The sequence below is a fragment of the Centruroides sculpturatus genome, unplaced genomic scaffold (genome assembly GCF_000671375.1).
Source record: "Centruroides sculpturatus isolate CEXI.00-Female unplaced genomic scaffold, Cexi_2.0 scaffold6, whole genome shotgun sequence".
Classification (NCBI taxonomy): domain Eukaryota; kingdom Metazoa; phylum Arthropoda; class Arachnida; order Scorpiones; family Buthidae; genus Centruroides; species Centruroides sculpturatus.
Genome location: NW_019384869.1, coordinates 1,707,039 through 1,727,183, shown reverse-complemented (window position 1 = coordinate 1,727,183; position 20,145 = coordinate 1,707,039). Strand labels below are relative to the sequence as shown.

Sequence of the window (20,145 nt, the reverse complement as noted above, 5' to 3'; positions counted from 1 at the left end):
GACTTCACATTAAAATATTATTTTAAATTGACTGTTTCTTGTATTTTGATATTTTCTAATAATAAATACATTATTTGTAATTATCGTCATCGAGGATAGTGCTTTTTTGTTGTTAGGTGGCAGTATGACTCAGAATATACTGTATTATAGGTAGTCCTTATCTTACAAAAGTCTACCCGCCCCGTGACAAACGAATAAACGTTATGTATATTACTTGCCGCCCATTCCTTCCAGATAATGAGTGTAATATGTATATACAAAATAAAATTAAATACTATTTTTAAATTGTAATTAATACAAATTCATTATTATTGATAAAATTAATCTTATTAAAATATTTATAGAACATTAGAAGGTCATCAGCTTTTATATAATTTATTAAAATTTTATCCAGTTCTTCTACAAGCCATATTATCAGTCATGCAATGATAAGATTACAAACTAAGATTTAGAATGAACTTGTTTAATGTTTTTTTTGTTTATAACTATTTAGAATCATTAAATCAAATCTGTAATTCTCAAGATAGATTAAAAAATATCCACTTCAGATAAGAAAACAGCAAAACCAGTAAAAAGGTTATTTTGTTCAATCATTTTCTTGCATTTATAATAATATTTGTATCAAGTAGCACGGCCCATTTTAGCAATAATATTTTTGTTTCTATTTTTTTTATTAAAATTAAAGTAATTAAGTATCTCAGTTTCAAACAATTTACTACTACTTTATTTTTATAAATTTAACAAGTAAAATATTTTCAGTTGTTCCATTATATAATTGTAATGTGAAATAATTTAACCAAATATTTTCCCATATAATTTTGTGACTTATTAATTTACAAAATTTATTTGATAAATTATCATGTGAATGTCAAAATTTCTGTTAAGGAAGCTGTGTCACTAAGTCACAGATTAAATGAAATACTTTCATTTTACATCTATTTATTTTTAACATCCTTGAAAAGTTTATCATATTACCAGAAATTTTCTTAAGTGACTCGGATATGCTAGTCTTCATCCTTTCACCCGACGGCTGCCCTGACCGAAACTGCTCGTCAGTGGCCAAGAGGATAAAAACCCCCAAACAGCAGTAGTTGGTCATGAATTCACACCTGACTAACATGCTGGTCAAAAATTTTTTGGGTTTTTTTCCTTATGTCTAACACGTAAATATAAGCCAGTTTCTCACAACAAAGAGGCACGTTACCCTCGTGTTGTGTTGCCTTACCCCATTGATTCCACGACGAGCACGAGATATTTAAAATCTATATGTACATTTAAATTTCTATATACATATTCTAAATAACTTACTGGTTGACGAGGCAAGTCTTTCCAACTCCAACGTCTCCAACAAAGATTGCCTTTGAAATCTTGAGTCTGAAATAAAATTGACGAATACAAACGTATTAATTACTCAATTTAAAATAGAGATTTTAATGCAGAGATTTTTCCAATTTGTGTAAAACGATTAGATCATTGAAAGGCATTTATAAAACCAGAAACAAAATACCCCAATCGGACCGATCTTTCAGATAAACACGCATCTTTCACTTCATCGTCGAAATCGAAATTTTTGTAAGGTGTAGCGGACGGAAAGAGTGCCTAAATAAATCGAAAGTCTTTCAACACGTGATAAATATAATACATTGAAATTGACAACTTTTTTGTTGACACGTGTGAAACCTCATACCTGAGGGAGACGATGAATAATACGATCTTCCGCAGCGGTTTTCCTCATTATCTTCATACAGGCAGTCTCCTTCATTCAATTCTCATCTCACTAACGTTTAATAAAATAATAAAAAATTCAAACAAACAAAACTTACAAATTAAAACACCGACCGCATTCATTGCGGCAACAACGAGTGACAAATGAAACTACCGCAATGGTCAGATGGCGCTTTTTATCGACAGGCGAAAACTCAGGGGGCGCTTTAATCTTAGTAGGATACCGAAGCCACGTGGAAAACACGTGGTCCGTGTTGTCAATTGGTGTGATATTCTAGTTTATTTTTATGTTAACGTTAATTGTTAATTAATGATGTGGGAAAGTATATCACCTCCGTCAAACGAAATTGAAGAGACTGGATTTTGGGAAGCCTTACGAGTGTGGATAGAAAGACCCCATATTGTTAATCGACGCTTAATGGGTGTCGATATATGTAATACTTGGACTGTGGAAGTAGATAGTAAAGAGAGAAGTGACGAATGCGTTTCGGATTCGGTGTATGAATCGTTAAGACAGGAATGCTTGACGCCAGATTTGAATGTTCGTGTAATTTTACAGAAGCGTTATGTTTTAAGTTCTTGTCAAGTCGATATTTGGGAAGAAAATGGAAATAACTCGGGTTTGTTTATTCAAACGAGACAACTCTTACCGAAACAACCCAGTAAATTTCAAATTCAACAAGAAATTGTAATTTTAGGTACATTTTAAATCTGTTTTTTATTCCTTTAATTAAATGTTAATCGGTTCTCTTGTCTTCTCTTTATGAAATAATATGAAATTGCTAATTTCGTAATATAAAAATTGGTTAATGTGTACCTAGGTAACCCCGATGGCAGCGCTTCCGACTGTTCGTGGGCCCGACGGACTCCTCCCGGAGGGGAGCTGCCAGCAGGCCGCCTTGTGCCAAACATCACTAGTTATTGATTCACGGTAGTTCTTGAACAAAATAAAAAAAAAGGAAACATCTAATAAAAATATAGTTAATCTAACGTAACCTAACCAAAGCGCCACCATCTTGGACTACCTAGGTACACATTAACCTAAAAATTTGTTAAAACTGTTTGAATCGTCATTCGGTAAAGTATCTCCTATTACTGTATGAGATACAGATATCATTTCTCATCTTTGTGATTTTGTGTGGTAGCTCAGATTATGATTCATTTTTTAATCTTTCGGTGCCTAATCTTATAGATAGAACTAAACCATAATGGATAAATTGAAGCCTGTCCTGTCACGTAGTCATTGGCATCTGGTGCCTTGCAAAACAAAACCAATCCAAAACTTTTTACAACATATAGAGTAAATTAGTTTAGTAGCAGTTATGCTACTGAAAGTTACATCATCCAAATTAAATATAATTTATTTGTGTTATTTATATCCCTAACTATTAATTGTTTGCCAATGAATTCAACTGCATAAAATTATCAACTTATTAAAAAAGTCAGCAACTTTAATAAATTAAAGACATTTTTAATAAATTGGTTTATGAAAATGAATTCATTGATAATTCTTAATAAATGAATAAATAAACTTAAATTTCTTATAGTAGGCTCTATATAAACTCAAAAATTTTGCATTATTAGAACTCACTAATTTAAATTAAGTAACACTTATATTCACATGTTTTGTCATCTAAAAAAATGACATGATGTAAAATTTGTTTGGATTGTTTAAAAAAAATAACCAAAATACATTCCAGTATTATTGGTATACCACAGTGCATCATAGTCATTTCCTGTTATATAGTAACAAATAGTGAGGTTGAGGCCGAAGTTTTAAACGCGAAAACGTGTACGTCGGGCGTTTGGTGCCACTTTCCTGTAAGCCTAGAAGTTTGACAATGGTGTTTGGATAGTTGGTGGAATCATGCTCGACATTTCAAACACCATTGTCAAACTTCTAGGCTTACAGGAAAGTGGCGCTGAACATTTGACGTACACATTTTCGCATTTAAAACTTTGGCCTCAACCTCGCTATTTAGTTCAAGACACTTGAATAAATATGTATAAGACACTCCTGAATTATTTTTTCAGGAACTGTTAGAATGATAATTAAAATTATAGCTATTTTTTGAATGACATTTGCCTTTTCTATTGATGTATCCCTCATAATTTCTGAAAAGCTAAAGCTGAAATTAGCTTGCAAAATCAAATGTTATACTTGGAATGACCAAAGAGATAGTGAACTTGAGGGGCACATCATTTATGTCATTGAAATTGTTAACAGTTGTAAACTTGTTGCAAGCATAGAACCACTTAAATAAGTTTTTTGGTGCCAAACTGATAAATCCAAACTGTTCACTGATATAATATCAGATCAAAATTGACAAATGAGTGAGTTGACTTTGAATTGGATTAGCTCTTCTTCCTCAATGAAGTTAACTTGGTAGATTGCTGTATGTGTGTGTGATAAAAATATATTTAAATAATTGTTTCTGTAATATCATGTTATGGTATGTTTGTAATGCTGGAATGTGTTGCTGCAATTTTTTTAACAGTATTTACATAAATATTGTATCATGGCAGTTTTTTGTAAAGTGCCAGGACCCATCATAGCTGTTTATAAGCAGCTAATATGGAAATTTCTTGTTATGGCTGTTTCTGCAAAGCTACAATGCATTCTGGTCATTTTCTGCTTATTGAGTATTTTCAATCTTTGAGCCTAATGGATGTATGCGTTCATTGTCTGAAAGTACTCAAGAAAATGATATTTAATTTAAGTTTATAAACTTCAGTAAAGCATAGTTTTGAGTTTATATAGTAATTCTTAACATTGTAATGGTTCTATTTACTTTTAATACCATATTTAACTTTCATTAATTTCTACATATAGGGAGGTATGTAAATTATGTACTCTTTTTTAGTTTTGAAATATAGATTTGTGATTCATATATGTTGTGCAATATACCACACCTCATGAAAGATTTTTGATTCCATGGACTTAGGCATTGTTAGGCAATCAAATGTCCTGAGTTTCAAAATTATTGCAGTTGTATGGTAGTGTTTGACATTATTACAATGCTGTAAAGCTAGCAGCTTGGATGAATGTGTTCCATTTCATCTCAGAGACACTGAAGCTGTTGCAACATTCCCAAGGGCCATATCCTCTGGCATAAAAACTCTAAGATGGATGAGGAAAAATTTTCACAAACAATCTGTCACCCATAAGAAGAAAGTAAGTAGTCTAGTGAGTGTATACCAAGGAGAATTTTTTTGCAAGTTTAACAGTTCTTCCTGGCTAGCCTGCAAGCAATCAACATGCGTTTTGCAATTGTAGATCTTCAGCTGATCCCTGCAACATATACTGGCAAATACATTGAACTTCAAGGCATACAGTGTTCAAACATTGCATGATTGTATGAGCAACACTGACAACCAGAGGAAGAGGATGTCAGCATGTCAGATTTTTCTGTTCTTTCTCAATAGACAGAACAGATCTTTCATTAGAAATTCTATTGGCCAAACTGCTCTTTTCAGAAGCATTTCTTTTCTCAGGAAGTATCAACAAGTGGAACTGCCACATTTTATTCCATGCTTGAATGACAATGCAAGTGCAACTCTTTTAAAAGTGAATATCCTGTGTTTGATGTCTGGCACAATTTTGATATCTTTTTTCCCCCAATGATGCCATCATAGGAGAATTCTTCTATGCTATTTCAATGAAGATGATGTTGCCTGATATGCAGTAGCAATGACTGCTGGATGATCAAGGGGTTTCTGCAGCAAGATGGAGTCCTGCTGCACTGGTTGCTGTTGTCCTCAATACTCAGATAACATTTTTTGTAGGTCAGACAGGCATTTAGAATGTGTGCCCTTCACCGTACCTCCTCACTTACTCACCCTCTATTAGACTTCTTATGGGGTTAAGAACAGGAGCAATATAATGAAAGCAAGAAACATCCTTGTTGATGATGTGTGAAACCAAAATCATGAGACTTGTTACCTTGGCTATGTTAAACAAAATTTCGAAAGAAACTAAACAGCATATGAGCTTATGCACTGACTGTGAAGGTCATTATGTTGACAACCAATAAGGAATCAAAATCCTTTATAGGTGTTATCGTCATTAGGTACTGTATATTGCACAACATATGTAAATCCCAAGTCTAAATTTTGAAACTGAAAAGGGATACATAATTTTGCACCTCCTTGCATTTAAAGATAATTCAGTAAAATCCAGTTATTTGGTTTATTGTGCCTTACCTAAATGCAGTTCATACTGTGGGATGTAGGCATTATTTATTCTTTATCAATTAATTATAATTATTTGCTTTTTGTCTTATATTGCAATAAATCAATAAATATGTAATTTGCTATAAAATTTATTGACTTATCACACCAGAGTTTTCAATTGGAAAGCTCACTGAGATTTTATTAAACCAATATGTATGGTACATTTCATAGAGTTCATAGTTTTATTTATATTTTCTTTTATTACAGATAGGAAAGAGAGAAAAGTTATATTTCTGTCACCATGTTGCCTTGAGAATAATTGTTCTTTGACACCTGAATTTGATTACAGAATAATATTAACAGACTGTAACAGGTAATGTGAACTTAATTACAAATGTTTAAATATTTATTGGTAATTTGATAAGCCTCAAATATTGGTCAGCTTTGTTTGAGAGAACAACTAAGGGTACAAACATAGTTCAGTTATCAAATTAAATCTCTTACCCTGTAGATCAGCGGTCCCCAACCTTTTTATCGCCGCGGACCGGTCATAGTTTGATAATTTTACCGCTGCCCACTGAGGGGGGACGTTGATTGTTTATATTTTAGATTGACTTAATTTAATAATTTTAATTTAATTGTATTTAAACATGCCTTCAAAATAAAATACAGTTACACCAAAAAATGAATATAATGTGATTTAACATTTTAATTCACTAGAACGCTAAATCAATGAGAACCCTGAGCTTGTTTCATTGCAAGGAGACGGTTCCCTCTAGGGGTAATAGGAGACAATGACACCCGAAGTGTGTTTCTTACGTCCAGTTTATTCTGTTGTTCCGTCGTCCATTAAAAGTCGCACAAACCCGAGGAAATACACCATAGTAAATAAAATGGAAATAATTTAATGTTCCTTGGGCGGCCCGGTACCGTTTGATCCACGGACCGGTACCGGTCCGCGGCCCGGGGGTTGGGGACCACTGNCAGCGGGGGAAAGGGAGAACATTAAGGCTTAACCAGAAAAAACAGTTTCTACTGTAATATTTTAGATGCAATTTTTTGTTTTTAACTGCATTTTAGTAGGGTATGCCATGGGAATGCACATTAAGAAGGGATTTTTCAAAATTCCCCAGCGGGGGAAAGGGAGAACATTAAGGCTTAACCAGAAAAAACAGTTTCTACTGTAATATTTTAGATGCAATTTTTTGTTTTTAACTGCATTTTAGTAGGGTATGCCATGGGAATGCACATTAAGAAGGGATTTTTCAAAATTCCCCAGCGGGGGAAAGGGAGAACATTAAGGCTTAACCAGAAAAAACAGTTTCTACTGTAATATTTTAGATGCAATTTTTTGTTTTTAACTGCATTTTAGTAGGGTATGCCATGGGAATGCACATTAAGAAGGGATTTTTCAAAATTCCCCAGCGGGGGAAAGGGAGAACATTAAGGCTTAACCAGAAAAAACAGTTTCTACTGTAATATTTTAGATGCAATTTTTTGTTTTTAACTGCATTTTAGTAGGGTATGCCATGGGAATGCACATTAAGAAGGGATTTTTCAAAATTCCCCAGCGGGGGAAAGGGAGAACATTAAGGCTTAACCAGAAAAAACAGTTTCTACTGTAATATTTTAGATGCAATTTTTTGTTTTTAACTGCATTTTAGTAGGGTATGCCATGGGAATGCACATTAAGAAGGGATTTTTCAAAATTCCCCAGCGGGGGAAAGGGAGAACATTAAGGCTTAACCAGAAAAAACAGTTTCTACTGTAATATTTTAGATGCAATTTTTTGTTTTTAACTGCATTTTAGTAGGGTATGCCATGGGAATGCACATTAAGAAGGGATTTTTCAAAATTCCCCAGCGGGGGAAAGGGAGAACATTAAGGCTTAACCAGAAAAAACAGTTTCTACTGTAATATTTTAGATGCAATTTTTTGTTTTTAACTGCATTTTAGTAGGGTATGCCATGGGAATGCACATTAAGAAGGGATTTTTCAAAATTCCCCAGCGGGGGAAAGGGAGAACATTAAGGCTTAACCAGAAAAAACAGTTTCTACTGTAATATTTTAGATGCAATTTTTTGTTTTTAACTGCATTTTAGTAGGGTATGCCATGGGAATGCACATTAAGAAGGGATTTTTCAAAATTCCCCAGCGGGGGAAAGGGAGAACATTAAGGCTTAACCAGAAAAAACAGTTTCTACTGTAATATTTTAGATGCAATTTTTTGTTTTTAACTGCATTTTAGTAGGGTATGCCATGGGAATGCACATTAAGAAGGGATTTTTCAAAATTCCCCAGCGGGGGAAAGGGAGAACATTAAGGCTTAACCAGAAAAAACAGTTTCTACTGTAATATTTTAGATGCAATTTTTTGTTTTTAACTGCATTTTAGTAGGGTATGCCATGGGAATGCACATTAAGAAGGGATTTTTCAAAATTCCCCAGCGGGGGAAAGGGAGAACATTAAGGCTTAACCAGAAAAAACGGCTTCTACTGTAATATTTTAGATGCAATTTTTTGTTTTTAACTGCATTTTAGTAGGGTATGCCATGGGAATGCACATTAAGAAGGGATTTTTCAAAATTCCCCAGCGGGGGAAAGGGAGAACATTAAGGCTTAACCAGAAAAAACAGTTTCTACTGTAATATTTTAGATGCAATTTTTTGTTTTTAACTGCATTTTAGTAGGGTATGCCATGGGAATGCACATTAAGACGGGATTTTTCGAAATTCCCCCGTGGGGGGGAGAGAGAGAGAGCATTTCATTTCAGACATTGTTATAAATATTTTTATATATTTCGATTTTTTAACCAAATGTTCGAACCGTTTTAAATTCGAATTTCTTTCTGCTTATTGGTTCGATTATAGAACGATTGTACACATTCCAGAAAATTCATCAAATTAAAAACAGTTTATTTGATTCTCGGCAATTCTCATCATTCTCAGTGGTAGGTGTCATATAACAATTACTATGGTTGTTGAAATACTGAATATAAATAGGGTTTGCTTGCAAAACCTCTGCGGTCAAAGTTCTGGGTAACAGCTAGTTTCCTATATATATGGTAAAACTCTAATTATCCAAAGTAATTCAGACTGATACTACCTTGGATAATCAAAAACATTGGATAAAACAGATGGCAGTGACCATTTCAGATTAAAAAGTTAGAAACATAAAAGATTTATATGGTATCAGTTTTAAATCTCTTTCTATAGCTCAACAAATTTAATCATATATAAAATCAACAATTTAGATGTTTGTGTAAATGTAATTCAGTAAACTGATTTTGCAATTTAACTGGATTTTCAAGACTCCTGGGCTTTTAACTCAACCTTTATCGAATATATTTTAAACATTTCATATGCATTTTGAGCCAACTTTGAGATCCTCCTTAGTGAATATAATTATCATAAAACAATTGTAGACATAAAACCTAAACTGTTCCAGTTCTCACTGTATATTACAAATGACAGTACTAATTCATATATTTGTTTAGGTAGTTCCATCTATAATAAAAAGTATTATAACATTTATTTTACATTATTGATCTCATTTATTTACTTAGATAATCAATATTACTAGTAAGTTGTTTGAGAGATTTATGGTTGGAAATCATGTGTTTCACAGTGAAGATGTGAGCTTTCAAAATCAAAAGTTGTTCCATTGAAAATATTCCACAAATCAAATACAAGGTGTGTTCAAAAACTCTGAGGACTGTCATGCAGGATGTAAAACTCAACCAAGAAGTGTGTGATTTGTACAACAGATGGCATTACATGTCAGCTACAAACTCCAAGTTTCATTACAGAATGTTCAGTAGAAGTCCAGATAACATTATGTGGAGTTGACAGTGTAAATATGTTCTGTGATTTCATTAACAATGGCTTTTGTTGAACAGAAAACAAACATTAAATTTTACATGAAGTTCAGGAAAAGTGATGCGGAAACCTTTGAAATGTTGTGTATTGTGTATAGAAACTCTACCATGGGCAGATCTAAGGTATATGAGTGTCATAAATGGTTCAAGAAAGGGAGAGAATCAACAAGATGATCCAAGAGCTGGCAGAACATCAGTGTCAATGACTGGAGTAAAAAAGCAGGAAGTGAAAGTTTTGTTAAATGATTGCTGATTAACTATATGAGAGATTGCAGAAGAGATTGGTGTTTCAGTGGGATCTTGCCACAGCATTATAACTGAGTTAGGCTAAAATAGCAGCAAAATTTGTTCCACAAATTCTGATGGTAGAACAAAAGAGTGACAGAAAAGTGATTGCTAAAGAACTTCTTGAGTGATTTGAAGCAGATGAAAATTTCTTAAAATCAATAATTACTGGGTGATGAGACATGGGTATATGAGTATGATATAGAGACTAAACAGCAGTTGAATCAGTGGATGAAAAAGGAAGAGCCTTGACCAAAAAAAAAGCTTGAATGAGTCAGTGTAATGTGAAAGTGATACTGATTTTTTTATTTCTGAGAAGTTGTGCATAAGGAATTTTTTCACGTGGATCAACTGTGAATGCAGAGGATTATCGTGGAGTGTTTGTTGCAACACCTTCAAGATGTCAGACATAAGCAGCCAGACTTGTGGTGTAAACAGGTGTGGTTTCTTCATCATGATAATGCTTAGCCACACATAGCATTACTCATCCTATTAGCACAATACTCTTTCCACTGTTCTAATACCACTTTATTCATCCAATTTGTTACCGGCAGACTTCTTCCTCTTCCTGTGTTTGAAACATGTATTGAAAGGATGACATTTTTGTATCAAGAATTCAGATACAGACCGAATTGCTGAAAGCACTAAATGACATTTCAAGCAAAGTGTATGCTGCAGCATTTGAGGATTGGAAGAAGACATATTAGTGATGTATAGCAACAGAAAGGGCCTATTTTGAAGAAGATCCTACGTAAATATCTTATAAGTTAAAAGTAATTGATTTAGAGTGATAGTCCCTGAACTTTTTGAACACACCTTGTACATTCTAGAAAAGCTGTTAGGCTTTTGTTCTTCTAGAATTTATTTTTCTTGAAGATCATTTAAGACAATTGAAAATGTTTGAATTAAGATAGTTTTATTACTGCATTAGATGGTTTTAGAGTTGGTATTTGTACAGATATTTACACTTGTATATTTTTATTTAACTCTAAAGATAAAGGAAATTATTAAAAATATTAATGTAAAATTATTGATGAATTATAAAATTTTAATTTTATTCTTCTAAAATTTTTGAACTGAATTTTGCAACTTCTATTGAAAGAGTTTTCTATCTAACAGAACATTAACTTAATGATTCTTGCAGTTTTCCAATAGTTAAACAAAGATAAATAAATCACATTCTTTACATATGTATAAATATTGTTAGATTTATCTACAACAGTGATTTTTATGCATAAACCTATTCACAATGTCTTTTTCTTACAATTAACTGTATGCTCAGTAAATGTACAGGTATCCCTGGTATAACACAACAGTTACATTCTGAAAAAGTGCCATGTTATATGAATCCATGCTATACGAAACAAAGGACTAATGCAAAACATAGGGTTACATTCCAGAAGTTAGCAAAAATATACTAATCTTTTTCATTACTAAGAGAAATATGTTTATTAAAGCAATTGATAATTTATTTCCAATCAATAATTAATTAACAATTACAATGAAAAGTACTATATTACATGTTAATATTAATTTTAGTTAAAATGAGGATGTTTTCTTTTTACACAGTATTGTTGTCATCTCAGTTTTTTTGTTGATCTTGATCAGAAGTGTCAGCAACATTTTCACATTTTTTATTTTTATCATAAAAAATTTTTCTGGATGACAAAATACAAACATGTTATTAATCAAAAGTTTGTTCAGTTGAGTACCGAGTGACTTTTTTCCAGAATTTGTGTTGGAATACCAAATTGTTTGAGTACTGAGATACCACCATATTTACTCCAAACCAACAACTACCTTCAATTAACCATTAACCGGTGCGAAATTCTTTAAAATTGGCGAACGTTTCTTTAATTCTTTAATTCGAATTAGATTCGAATTAAAGAATCCGGTTATAATGAAAGCTATAAAGAAGTAAGCCTGAAGAAGATCCCAGGAGGGGAATCGAAAATGTTCGCCGATTTTAAAGAATTTCGCACCGGTTATTGGTTAATTGTAGGTAGTTGTTGGTTTGGAGTATATACAACCCGGTGTGGTAAGAAAGCACATTAATTACCACCATATTTTTTTTGTTATTTTACAAATGAAGTAATCATTCATAGGTAAATGGTTAAAAAAGTTTAAAATAACCCTGACCTAAAAATGTTTAAATAAACTTTACTAAATACAAAGATTAATCTATAAAAGGAAAACACAGTAACAGTCTTCAGGACTGAAAGCAATGACAATAACACCTGGTTGATAGGAAAGTTAGTGCAATTTTTTTCTTCCTTGTCCTATAAACCTGACGAAAAGCTCAAAATAATTGAAAATTTCAGTATTCTAAAATTTATGGTCAAATTTGAGACAATGCACATGCTTACTTGATAAAAAGGATATCAAATAACGAAGTTAGCACTTAAAAATCATAAAATGTTGTACAGAGGATCTCCAAAACTGTGTTAGAGTGAAACCAGAAGTTATGTGGTACAGGGGATATCCCAATTTTCAAACTGTGTTGTAGAAGTAATGTTGGACTGTACAAGAGATACCTATGCTTGGGCTTGATCAATCAGTCAATCAGCTTCCATTCTTACAGCTCATTATCTTAATATTGAATCAGATAAACAGGTATGAGACATTATTAATTAACGATGAAAGATTTTTTATATATGTTTTCAAATTAGAATAAGTTTTTTTCTTAATAATTTTTAATAGATTAATTAATTTATATGGTGAAGTCATTTTTCAAATTTTTGAAAAGTAACTCCATTATATAAGCATTCAAAACAGTTGAAAAATGTTTTAAATGTTTTTTCTCCTTTTTTGTAATATATTTTTGTTCTTTATTACATTCCAATTCTGGAATGTTAAAGAGACCTGAAGATGATCTTAATAGTAGATTGAAAACGGTTGTCTGAAAATTAAGTATATCAATGGTTCCCAATTAGTGGTATGTGTACTCCTGGGGGTACGCGAAATTGCATGAAGGGGTACACGCGGCAATCTAAAATCGGTTGATTTAAAATTTAAATGCATGAGATGAAGCAATAAAAAAATAATGGGTGGACCATCAAAAATTCGGCAATTTACAACATGATGCCGAATGCACAAATTCGTTTATTTATAACTAAAAATATTCTTGAAATTTCATCAAAAAAATGCATTTGCGACAATACCTAAATGAAATTCTTACACAAGAAACAAAAATTGTACAATTAACACAATTTGTTTTCGCGAAATTAATTTTGAAAATTTTTTTCGCTGTTGCAAATAACTCCACTGACCACCTTCCCATCTCTGACCAAGAGGAATTAAATTAATAGACATTTCTTGCAACAGCAGACTCAAGAGTTGTTTTGCAGAGCAATCACTGGGTAATTTTTGGGCTGACCTAAAAGACATTTATCATGTCAGCGAAGCAGCAATAAAATATTTACTACCATTTTGCACAACATACCTCTGCAAGAGCAGATTTTCAGCCATGACAAACATGAAAACTAAACATAATCACCGACTTTAACTCAAAGATGACTTGAAACTGAAGCTGACCAAAACCTTATGTTATTATCATTATTATTAGAATAGTATATAAAGTAATAAATGTAAAAAAAACTTATTTTATCACTAGCTGTCTATCACCACCCACAGCTTCTCCCGCATTATATCAAATTTTCTCGTGGGAGTAAGATATTTTCTCGCAGTAAAATGTAACCTTTGTCCATCTCCAACATGCAAGCTCTGTGCCAAATTTTATTAAAACCTGTTCAGCGGTTTAGGCGTGAAAAGGTAACAGACAGACAGAATTACCTTCAAATTTATAATATTAGTATGGATTAATATGAATTTCTGCTTTAAGGGGTACACGAGTTTGAGCTCTTTCTTGAAGTGGTACGCTTCAAGAAAGAGCTCAAACTTGTGTACCCCTAATTGAAACTAATTGGGAACCAATGAAGTATATTAAAGTTCTTTACTGATGATTTAAGGTTTTAATGATGTGTAATTATTGTAGAAATTACACATTAGAACTCTTCTTAAGTGGTCCATTTTAATCAATCACTGGAGTAATTTGAAAAATATATATTCTACAAAAAAATCACTGAGCCAAAAATGATAGACTCTAAAGGGACTACAAAATTGATAGCCCAGATGATGCTACAACTAGTAAAAATAAGGTTGTCATGTTTTTATTGCATATTATGTGTGATTTTACATCAAAAACAAACTTTCATATAAAACAGATATTTTTTTTTTTTTGAAAGATGTTATGAGAAGATTTAATATACAGTAAAATCTCATTTTAACAGATCTCTTGGGCTGCTGAAAATCATCTATTGTTCCAAGAGTTCATTATATGGTATACTAAATACGGAACCTGTTACCGGTGTAATTTTGCGTGAAAAAATCTTTCTTTCACAAGTGTTTTTGAGCTGTCGAGATATAGCTCTTCCTCAGGTAAAGAAAAAATTCCGACGGAACACTACATTCCATTTTTCAAAGTGTTCCGTCGGAATTTTTTCTCTACCTGAGGAAGAGCTATATCTCGACAGCTCAAAAACACTTGTGAAAGAAAGATTTTTTCACGCAAAATTACACCGGTAACAGGTTCCGTATTTAGTATTTCATCCCCAGTGTCAGAGTGAAGTTTAATTTATTATATGGTAAATAATAGATTTCCTACACATTCAGGAAAATATCCATTACCTGTATTCAAAAAAATTTGTTTTCTAACCCCCTACATATAAGAAATATCTGTACTTGAAATTATTCAGTCTCTTGATATCTCTATTCTTTATTCTATAAAAGCATATATGATACAAGATTGTATATTATGCTGTACATGTGTGCAACAAAGCAAACTATACTGTATACTGTAAGCTCAAAAAAGAGGCAAGTTATGTATGCTCATTTGCACTTCACTTGATTTCATGATTTGTTAAAAAGACTTATCCATCTTAGTTTGTTTTGATGCCACTTTTCTACCTATTGAATACAACAACTGCTTGATATTGGCAATGTTGTGTACAACCTGTTCATTTATGCTGAAACTCATCAGGAAGGTCTTCATGACTTGGAAAGGCTTTATGTTCTCACTAAATGTACATGGTCAGAATATTCACCAGGTGGTTTCTCCTCAATCATATTAGCTTGCTGACTCTCTTCATACAATTTTTCAATCATATATCCAGATGTAACAAGTGCATCATCAAACTACAAATTCCTGGAAACACCCATATATTAAGTAAATGTTGAAAAAATGTGAAATTTACAATAGATGGAGCTAGAAAAATATCTGTTATTCCAAGTTACAGATCTGTTAAAAGGAGATAAAATTACATTGATTTGGCAAGACCTGGGAAAAGCAATCTGTTGTTCTGCAATCCATTAAAATGAGATTCTACTGTATATATGCAAATTATCAGGCTTCATTAAGAAAATACAATATGCATATTTTATGATTTCAGATCTGGCCAGAGAATACAGATCCAATAAAATATATATATGAAGACATTGCAATTGCTTCATATTTACTTGTAAGTATCAAGTTTATTGTTATATTTTAATTAGTTATAGCAGGTTATCAGAAAATACCAATTATATTTTATAATTTGAAAAAATTTACAAATATTTTTGAAATTATTTATGTTATTCATTTACTGAAAGTTTAGGTGGCATAAGTAATAATAGCATTTTCGTCTGTATTAGAATTTTGAATTAACTTGTAATTTTTAAGTTGCGTTTTGGATTGATTGGATTGATGATATAAGGCATTGCGGCAATAGGCCAAGGGGAAGATGCCTCCTAGAAAGACTTTTATTGGAAACTGGTCCTATTTATCTGTTAGACTTGTGAAGAAAGCCTAGAAAACTCCATATGGTTGGTTCCGAGCTAAAAATAGTCGTTTGTGATGTTACAACTTCACTTTTATTTCTATTAATTAACATATTACATTGAGTTTGCACAGTAATTGTATATGCTAATCCTATGATAAAGACATGCTTAAATTAAAGCATTCTTTAAATGTAAAAAATTGTTATGTGAATTTATGCTTAGCATTGACTGGAAAATTATATGATAGGCCTATTTAATTATTTGTATGATTTAATTTGAATTTTTCAAAGTACATAGTAAGAATTATTAATTTGTTCATAAATTATTTTTTTATCTTTATACAATGTTAAAACATCAGACTAACTTTTGCTGCATAATATAATAATAATTAATTTATATTATGTAAACATAATGATTTTTGTATTGAACATTATTTAAATATTTAAAAATTGGAACACAGCTAAGTTCAAAAGTTAGAAATTTTCAAAAGATAGAACTGTGTTTTTGTGTTTCGTGCATTCATTCCTGATAAGAGCCTCCGAAAGATGGCCGAAAATGTTTCAACATTAAATTTTATTTTTTCATTATTTGCTGGAATTTGCATTTAGGTGTCGAGTTGTTGGTTTTTGATACATGTATGTTAACTCGTTCGTTTACATTGAAGTGCCTGCATGCTATAAGAGAACAGTAGACCAAGAACAACTTGAATATGGTCAATATGGCTTTTGTAAGTTCACTGACCTGGTGGAGATTGGGGGACTTAAAATCCCACTTCTCAGATACCACTGTAAGCTTTCTGATTATGAGGGGATTTTATTCCTTTCTGTCGGGATGGTCTAAGGTCTACACGTATGTGGGTGGCGGTTTTAGGAGGCAGAAAGAGACAAGTGTTTCACAAAGAAACTTTATTAGATCATGCTTACAGAATTTTGTTGATGATCTTAAGTTTCACGGCTTTGTCCGCAAATTGTTCCTGAATGTTCTTAATCTATTCTGAAGGTCCAACGCTGGCGGGGCCCCAGGACAGCATCACGTTAATGTTTGTAGTTGGAAAAACTGCACAAGATAAAGTTGAATGGAAGTTCAATGTGAAGAAAGTCACAATCACAATAGGAGAACTGGAGAAGCTCTTCTGTCCTTGATGACTGAGTTCTTAAACTTTTTTTGGATCATTCATTGCTAATTGACCAAACCTTTCTTTCCTTGCTTCCCTATTGATCTCTCACCTGTCTCTAGGTTTAAATGGTGATCCGTTTAGGTTGTGGGAAAGGTTGGCTAGGGACGATCTATCCAACACTGTCTCATAGACTCTGATTGCATTTAATCAATAACTATGACACCTACTCCTATTCTATTATATTTTCGTTTTGTTTTATTAAATTGTGTCTTAAGTTTTAAATATTGCTCTTTTTTAATTTTTTTTAACTAAAATTTTGTTTTTCCCACTATTCTTTATGAGCGACAATGTCAAAATCTGGTGTTGCTGACTCGACACTTATATATAACTTGTTTTTTTTTTGACAGTTTAACTTAATAAATTTTATGTTTTCCTCTTTAAATCTTTTTTTTTTTTTTTTTTACTATTTTCCAGGGCCTCATACTTTGTTTTTACAGTAACACATTTTCAGTTTCATCTTACTGACGGAATACTTTTTCTCTTATCTCATAAAATACAGTTGGGTTTTGGGATTGCAACATTAAGTTACAAATAGCATATTGAGATATTTATAGGACTCTAGGCTACTAGATTAGGGTGACTTACTATTTTTTGGGCTACATTTTGAAGAATCCTGCTTTATGTTTTATAAAACCTATCCCACAGCCTGTGAGGTTTTCACCAGACATGTGCTGTTTACCTGCAATTTATTTATATTATTATTAATTAATTAATGAAAATAGCATTCTGTATACATAGCCGTATTCCATTTGCTTAATAAATTACATCAGTTACACGGCATTTGGCATATTATATGAAAATATGTAAATCTCAGATAATTCAAAGTTGTGATTATTTTATCCCTTGAATTTTCGAACTGACGAGGATTTCCTGTAATATAAAGAATAAAAATTTTAAATACATTAAATAAAGTCAATTATGTGTAGTTAGTTTATTTAATATTAAAATTTATGTAATTATAGAAAATACTTTATGTAAAAAGAGTATAATAATGTTTTCTTTTATGTTTTTAAACAGACACTATTTGAACTGGAAAAAGAAACTAAAAATATTTCTCAAAAACAAACATTTGTTGATCTTGGATGTGGAAATGGATTACTTGTTTACCTATTAATATCAGAAGGGGTATTGAATATTTGAGTTTCTCTTTTAATCGTGTAACTTACTAAATTTCTATAAAATTTAAATTGTAAATTAATTTCCCTTTATTAATGTAAATTAAAATGAAAGCTTGTCAAAATATAATATATGTTATTTTAATAACTATATGCATTAAAATATATGACAGTTTACAATTATTTATTTTTATAAGCATTCAGGAATTGGAATAGATATAAGAAAGCGCAGTATATGGGATCTTTACGAGCCTAAAGTACCACTTATAGTAAGTGTAGTAAGCAAAATAAAAACTTTTATATGCTTAGTTTGTTTATTTTATTATTAAATTATATCTTTATATGTAACATGGTATTTTCCTATCCTATCCATTTAGTCTTGTCCGACTCTCAGTCACTCTATGGATCAAAGCACTCCAACCCTCTCTATCTTGCACAGCCTCCTTTAGTTCTGTTATAGACAATTCAGTGTCTCTTTTAATGTAACATGGTATTACTGATGTTACATAATAAAGATATGATATAATTTACTATTATTTTATATATATACTATGGTATGTTAAATAATAACTTCTAAAAAAAATTGATTTTATTAAATATATTTTATAGCATTAATAACTTTAAAAAAGTTATAATAACTTCTTTTGTACTAATTATTTATAATTGATTTAGGAGAAAAGTATTACACCCTCTGACAAAATGTTATTTCCTGAATATGATTGGATAATCGGAAATCATTCCGATGAATTAACACCGTGGATTCCTGTTATTGCAGCTAGGTAAGACTTATTCCTGTGTCAATAAAATCAACAAATCTTAACCATAGTTAATACAAGAAAACACTGCCAAACTTAAGGTTACCAATAGAGAAAGCTTTAATTTATTGATCAGTAAATCTTTTCTTTATAATTTATACAGGGTTCTACACATCTGGAAAGTTGAGGAAAATCAGGGATTTTTATTAGTGTTTGGAAAAAGTCATGGAAAGTCAGGAAAATTGCCTCCTTGGCTGCCTTGTTGATTTTTTTCTGACAATATTCTTAACTAAGTGTAACCACCTACAGGCAGCAAAAAGTAATGTGGTGCAATACAACTTTTGAAAACGGGTCAGAATATTTTCAGGATCCAAAATTTTTCCCAATCATGTACAAAATTTCATCAAAATAATAAATCATTAATCAAAAATTAAATTAAAATTATTTATCATTTTTTGTATTTCAAATACAAAAAATACAAAAAATGCAATAATACAAAAAATGATAAATAATTTTAATTTAAATGTTGTTATTTATTATTTTCATTTTAATAATTATAGAAACATGACCAAACGATCACCTAAATAATCGGCCTATAACTCCGCTAATTTAATGATTAATACCAAGTGATTTGATACTAAAGATAGACATTAGGTGCCATCTCTTNTTTCTATGATCAAATTACAGTAGAACCTTGATTATTCGGACTAATTGGGGATAAAGGTAGTCCGGATAAAGAAAAATTCGGATAATCAAAACAAATACTTTAATTTGTCTTTTAATGATAATACAGCATGTTTTCTTTTTGATGACAAATCGGTAATATTAAAAATAAATACTGTATTTAAATCGTGATCAAATTTTCAAGAAACAAACGTTCGTATTGAATTTGGACTACTATTGACCAGTGCTAACAGACTACTTATTGTTTAAAAGGCCCTCTAATGGCACAAGAAAACGGATTTTATAAAATAAAAAGCAGTTGAAACTGCATTTTTATGAATAAAAATTTGACAAACTATTTATCGTTTTATGATGAGTAAAATTTTTTCGTCACATTTGCAGCTTTTAAGTAATGCATAAACGCAAAGTGCGAGGCCTTTCGGACCGCGAGGCATAGGTGGTGGCCAACGTTGCCCATATGCTGCCCTTGGTCATAGAAATGATGTAATTTGAATATAAATTATTTATAAATACGTATGTCAAGTTATATTTTTATTACTAC

General features: G+C 31.6%; 2 protein-coding genes across 3 annotated transcripts in view; one reads left to right on the top strand and one right to left on the bottom strand.

Moving 5' to 3' along the window:
- The window catches only part of LOC111630869 (probable tRNA (uracil-O(2)-)-methyltransferase), a 43,610-nt gene that overhangs the window by 6,818 nt on the left and 16,647 nt on the right, over positions 1 to 20,145 (top strand). For both annotated transcript variants that reach the window (XM_023375030.1, XM_023375029.1), the window contains exons 4-7: positions 15,507 to 15,575; positions 18,068 to 18,175; positions 18,363 to 18,434; positions 18,838 to 18,944. In XM_023375030.1, the coding sequence (XP_023230798.1) occupies positions 15,507 to 15,575; positions 18,068 to 18,175; positions 18,363 to 18,434; positions 18,838 to 18,944 (356 nt within the window). The remainder of the gene's footprint in view (positions 1 to 15,506; positions 15,576 to 18,067; positions 18,176 to 18,362; positions 18,435 to 18,837; positions 18,945 to 20,145) is intronic.
- LOC111630873 (ras-related protein Rab-34-like) lies at positions 1,085 to 1,891 on the bottom strand. Its single transcript, XM_023375033.1, has 3 exons — positions 1,688 to 1,891; positions 1,508 to 1,599; positions 1,085 to 1,374 (listed from the first exon to the last, which is right to left on the bottom strand). Exons 1-3 carry the CDS (start codon positions 1,760 to 1,762, stop codon positions 1,305 to 1,307), a joined length of 237 nt encoding a protein of 78 aa, XP_023230801.1. The 5' UTR covers positions 1,763 to 1,891; the 3' UTR covers positions 1,085 to 1,304.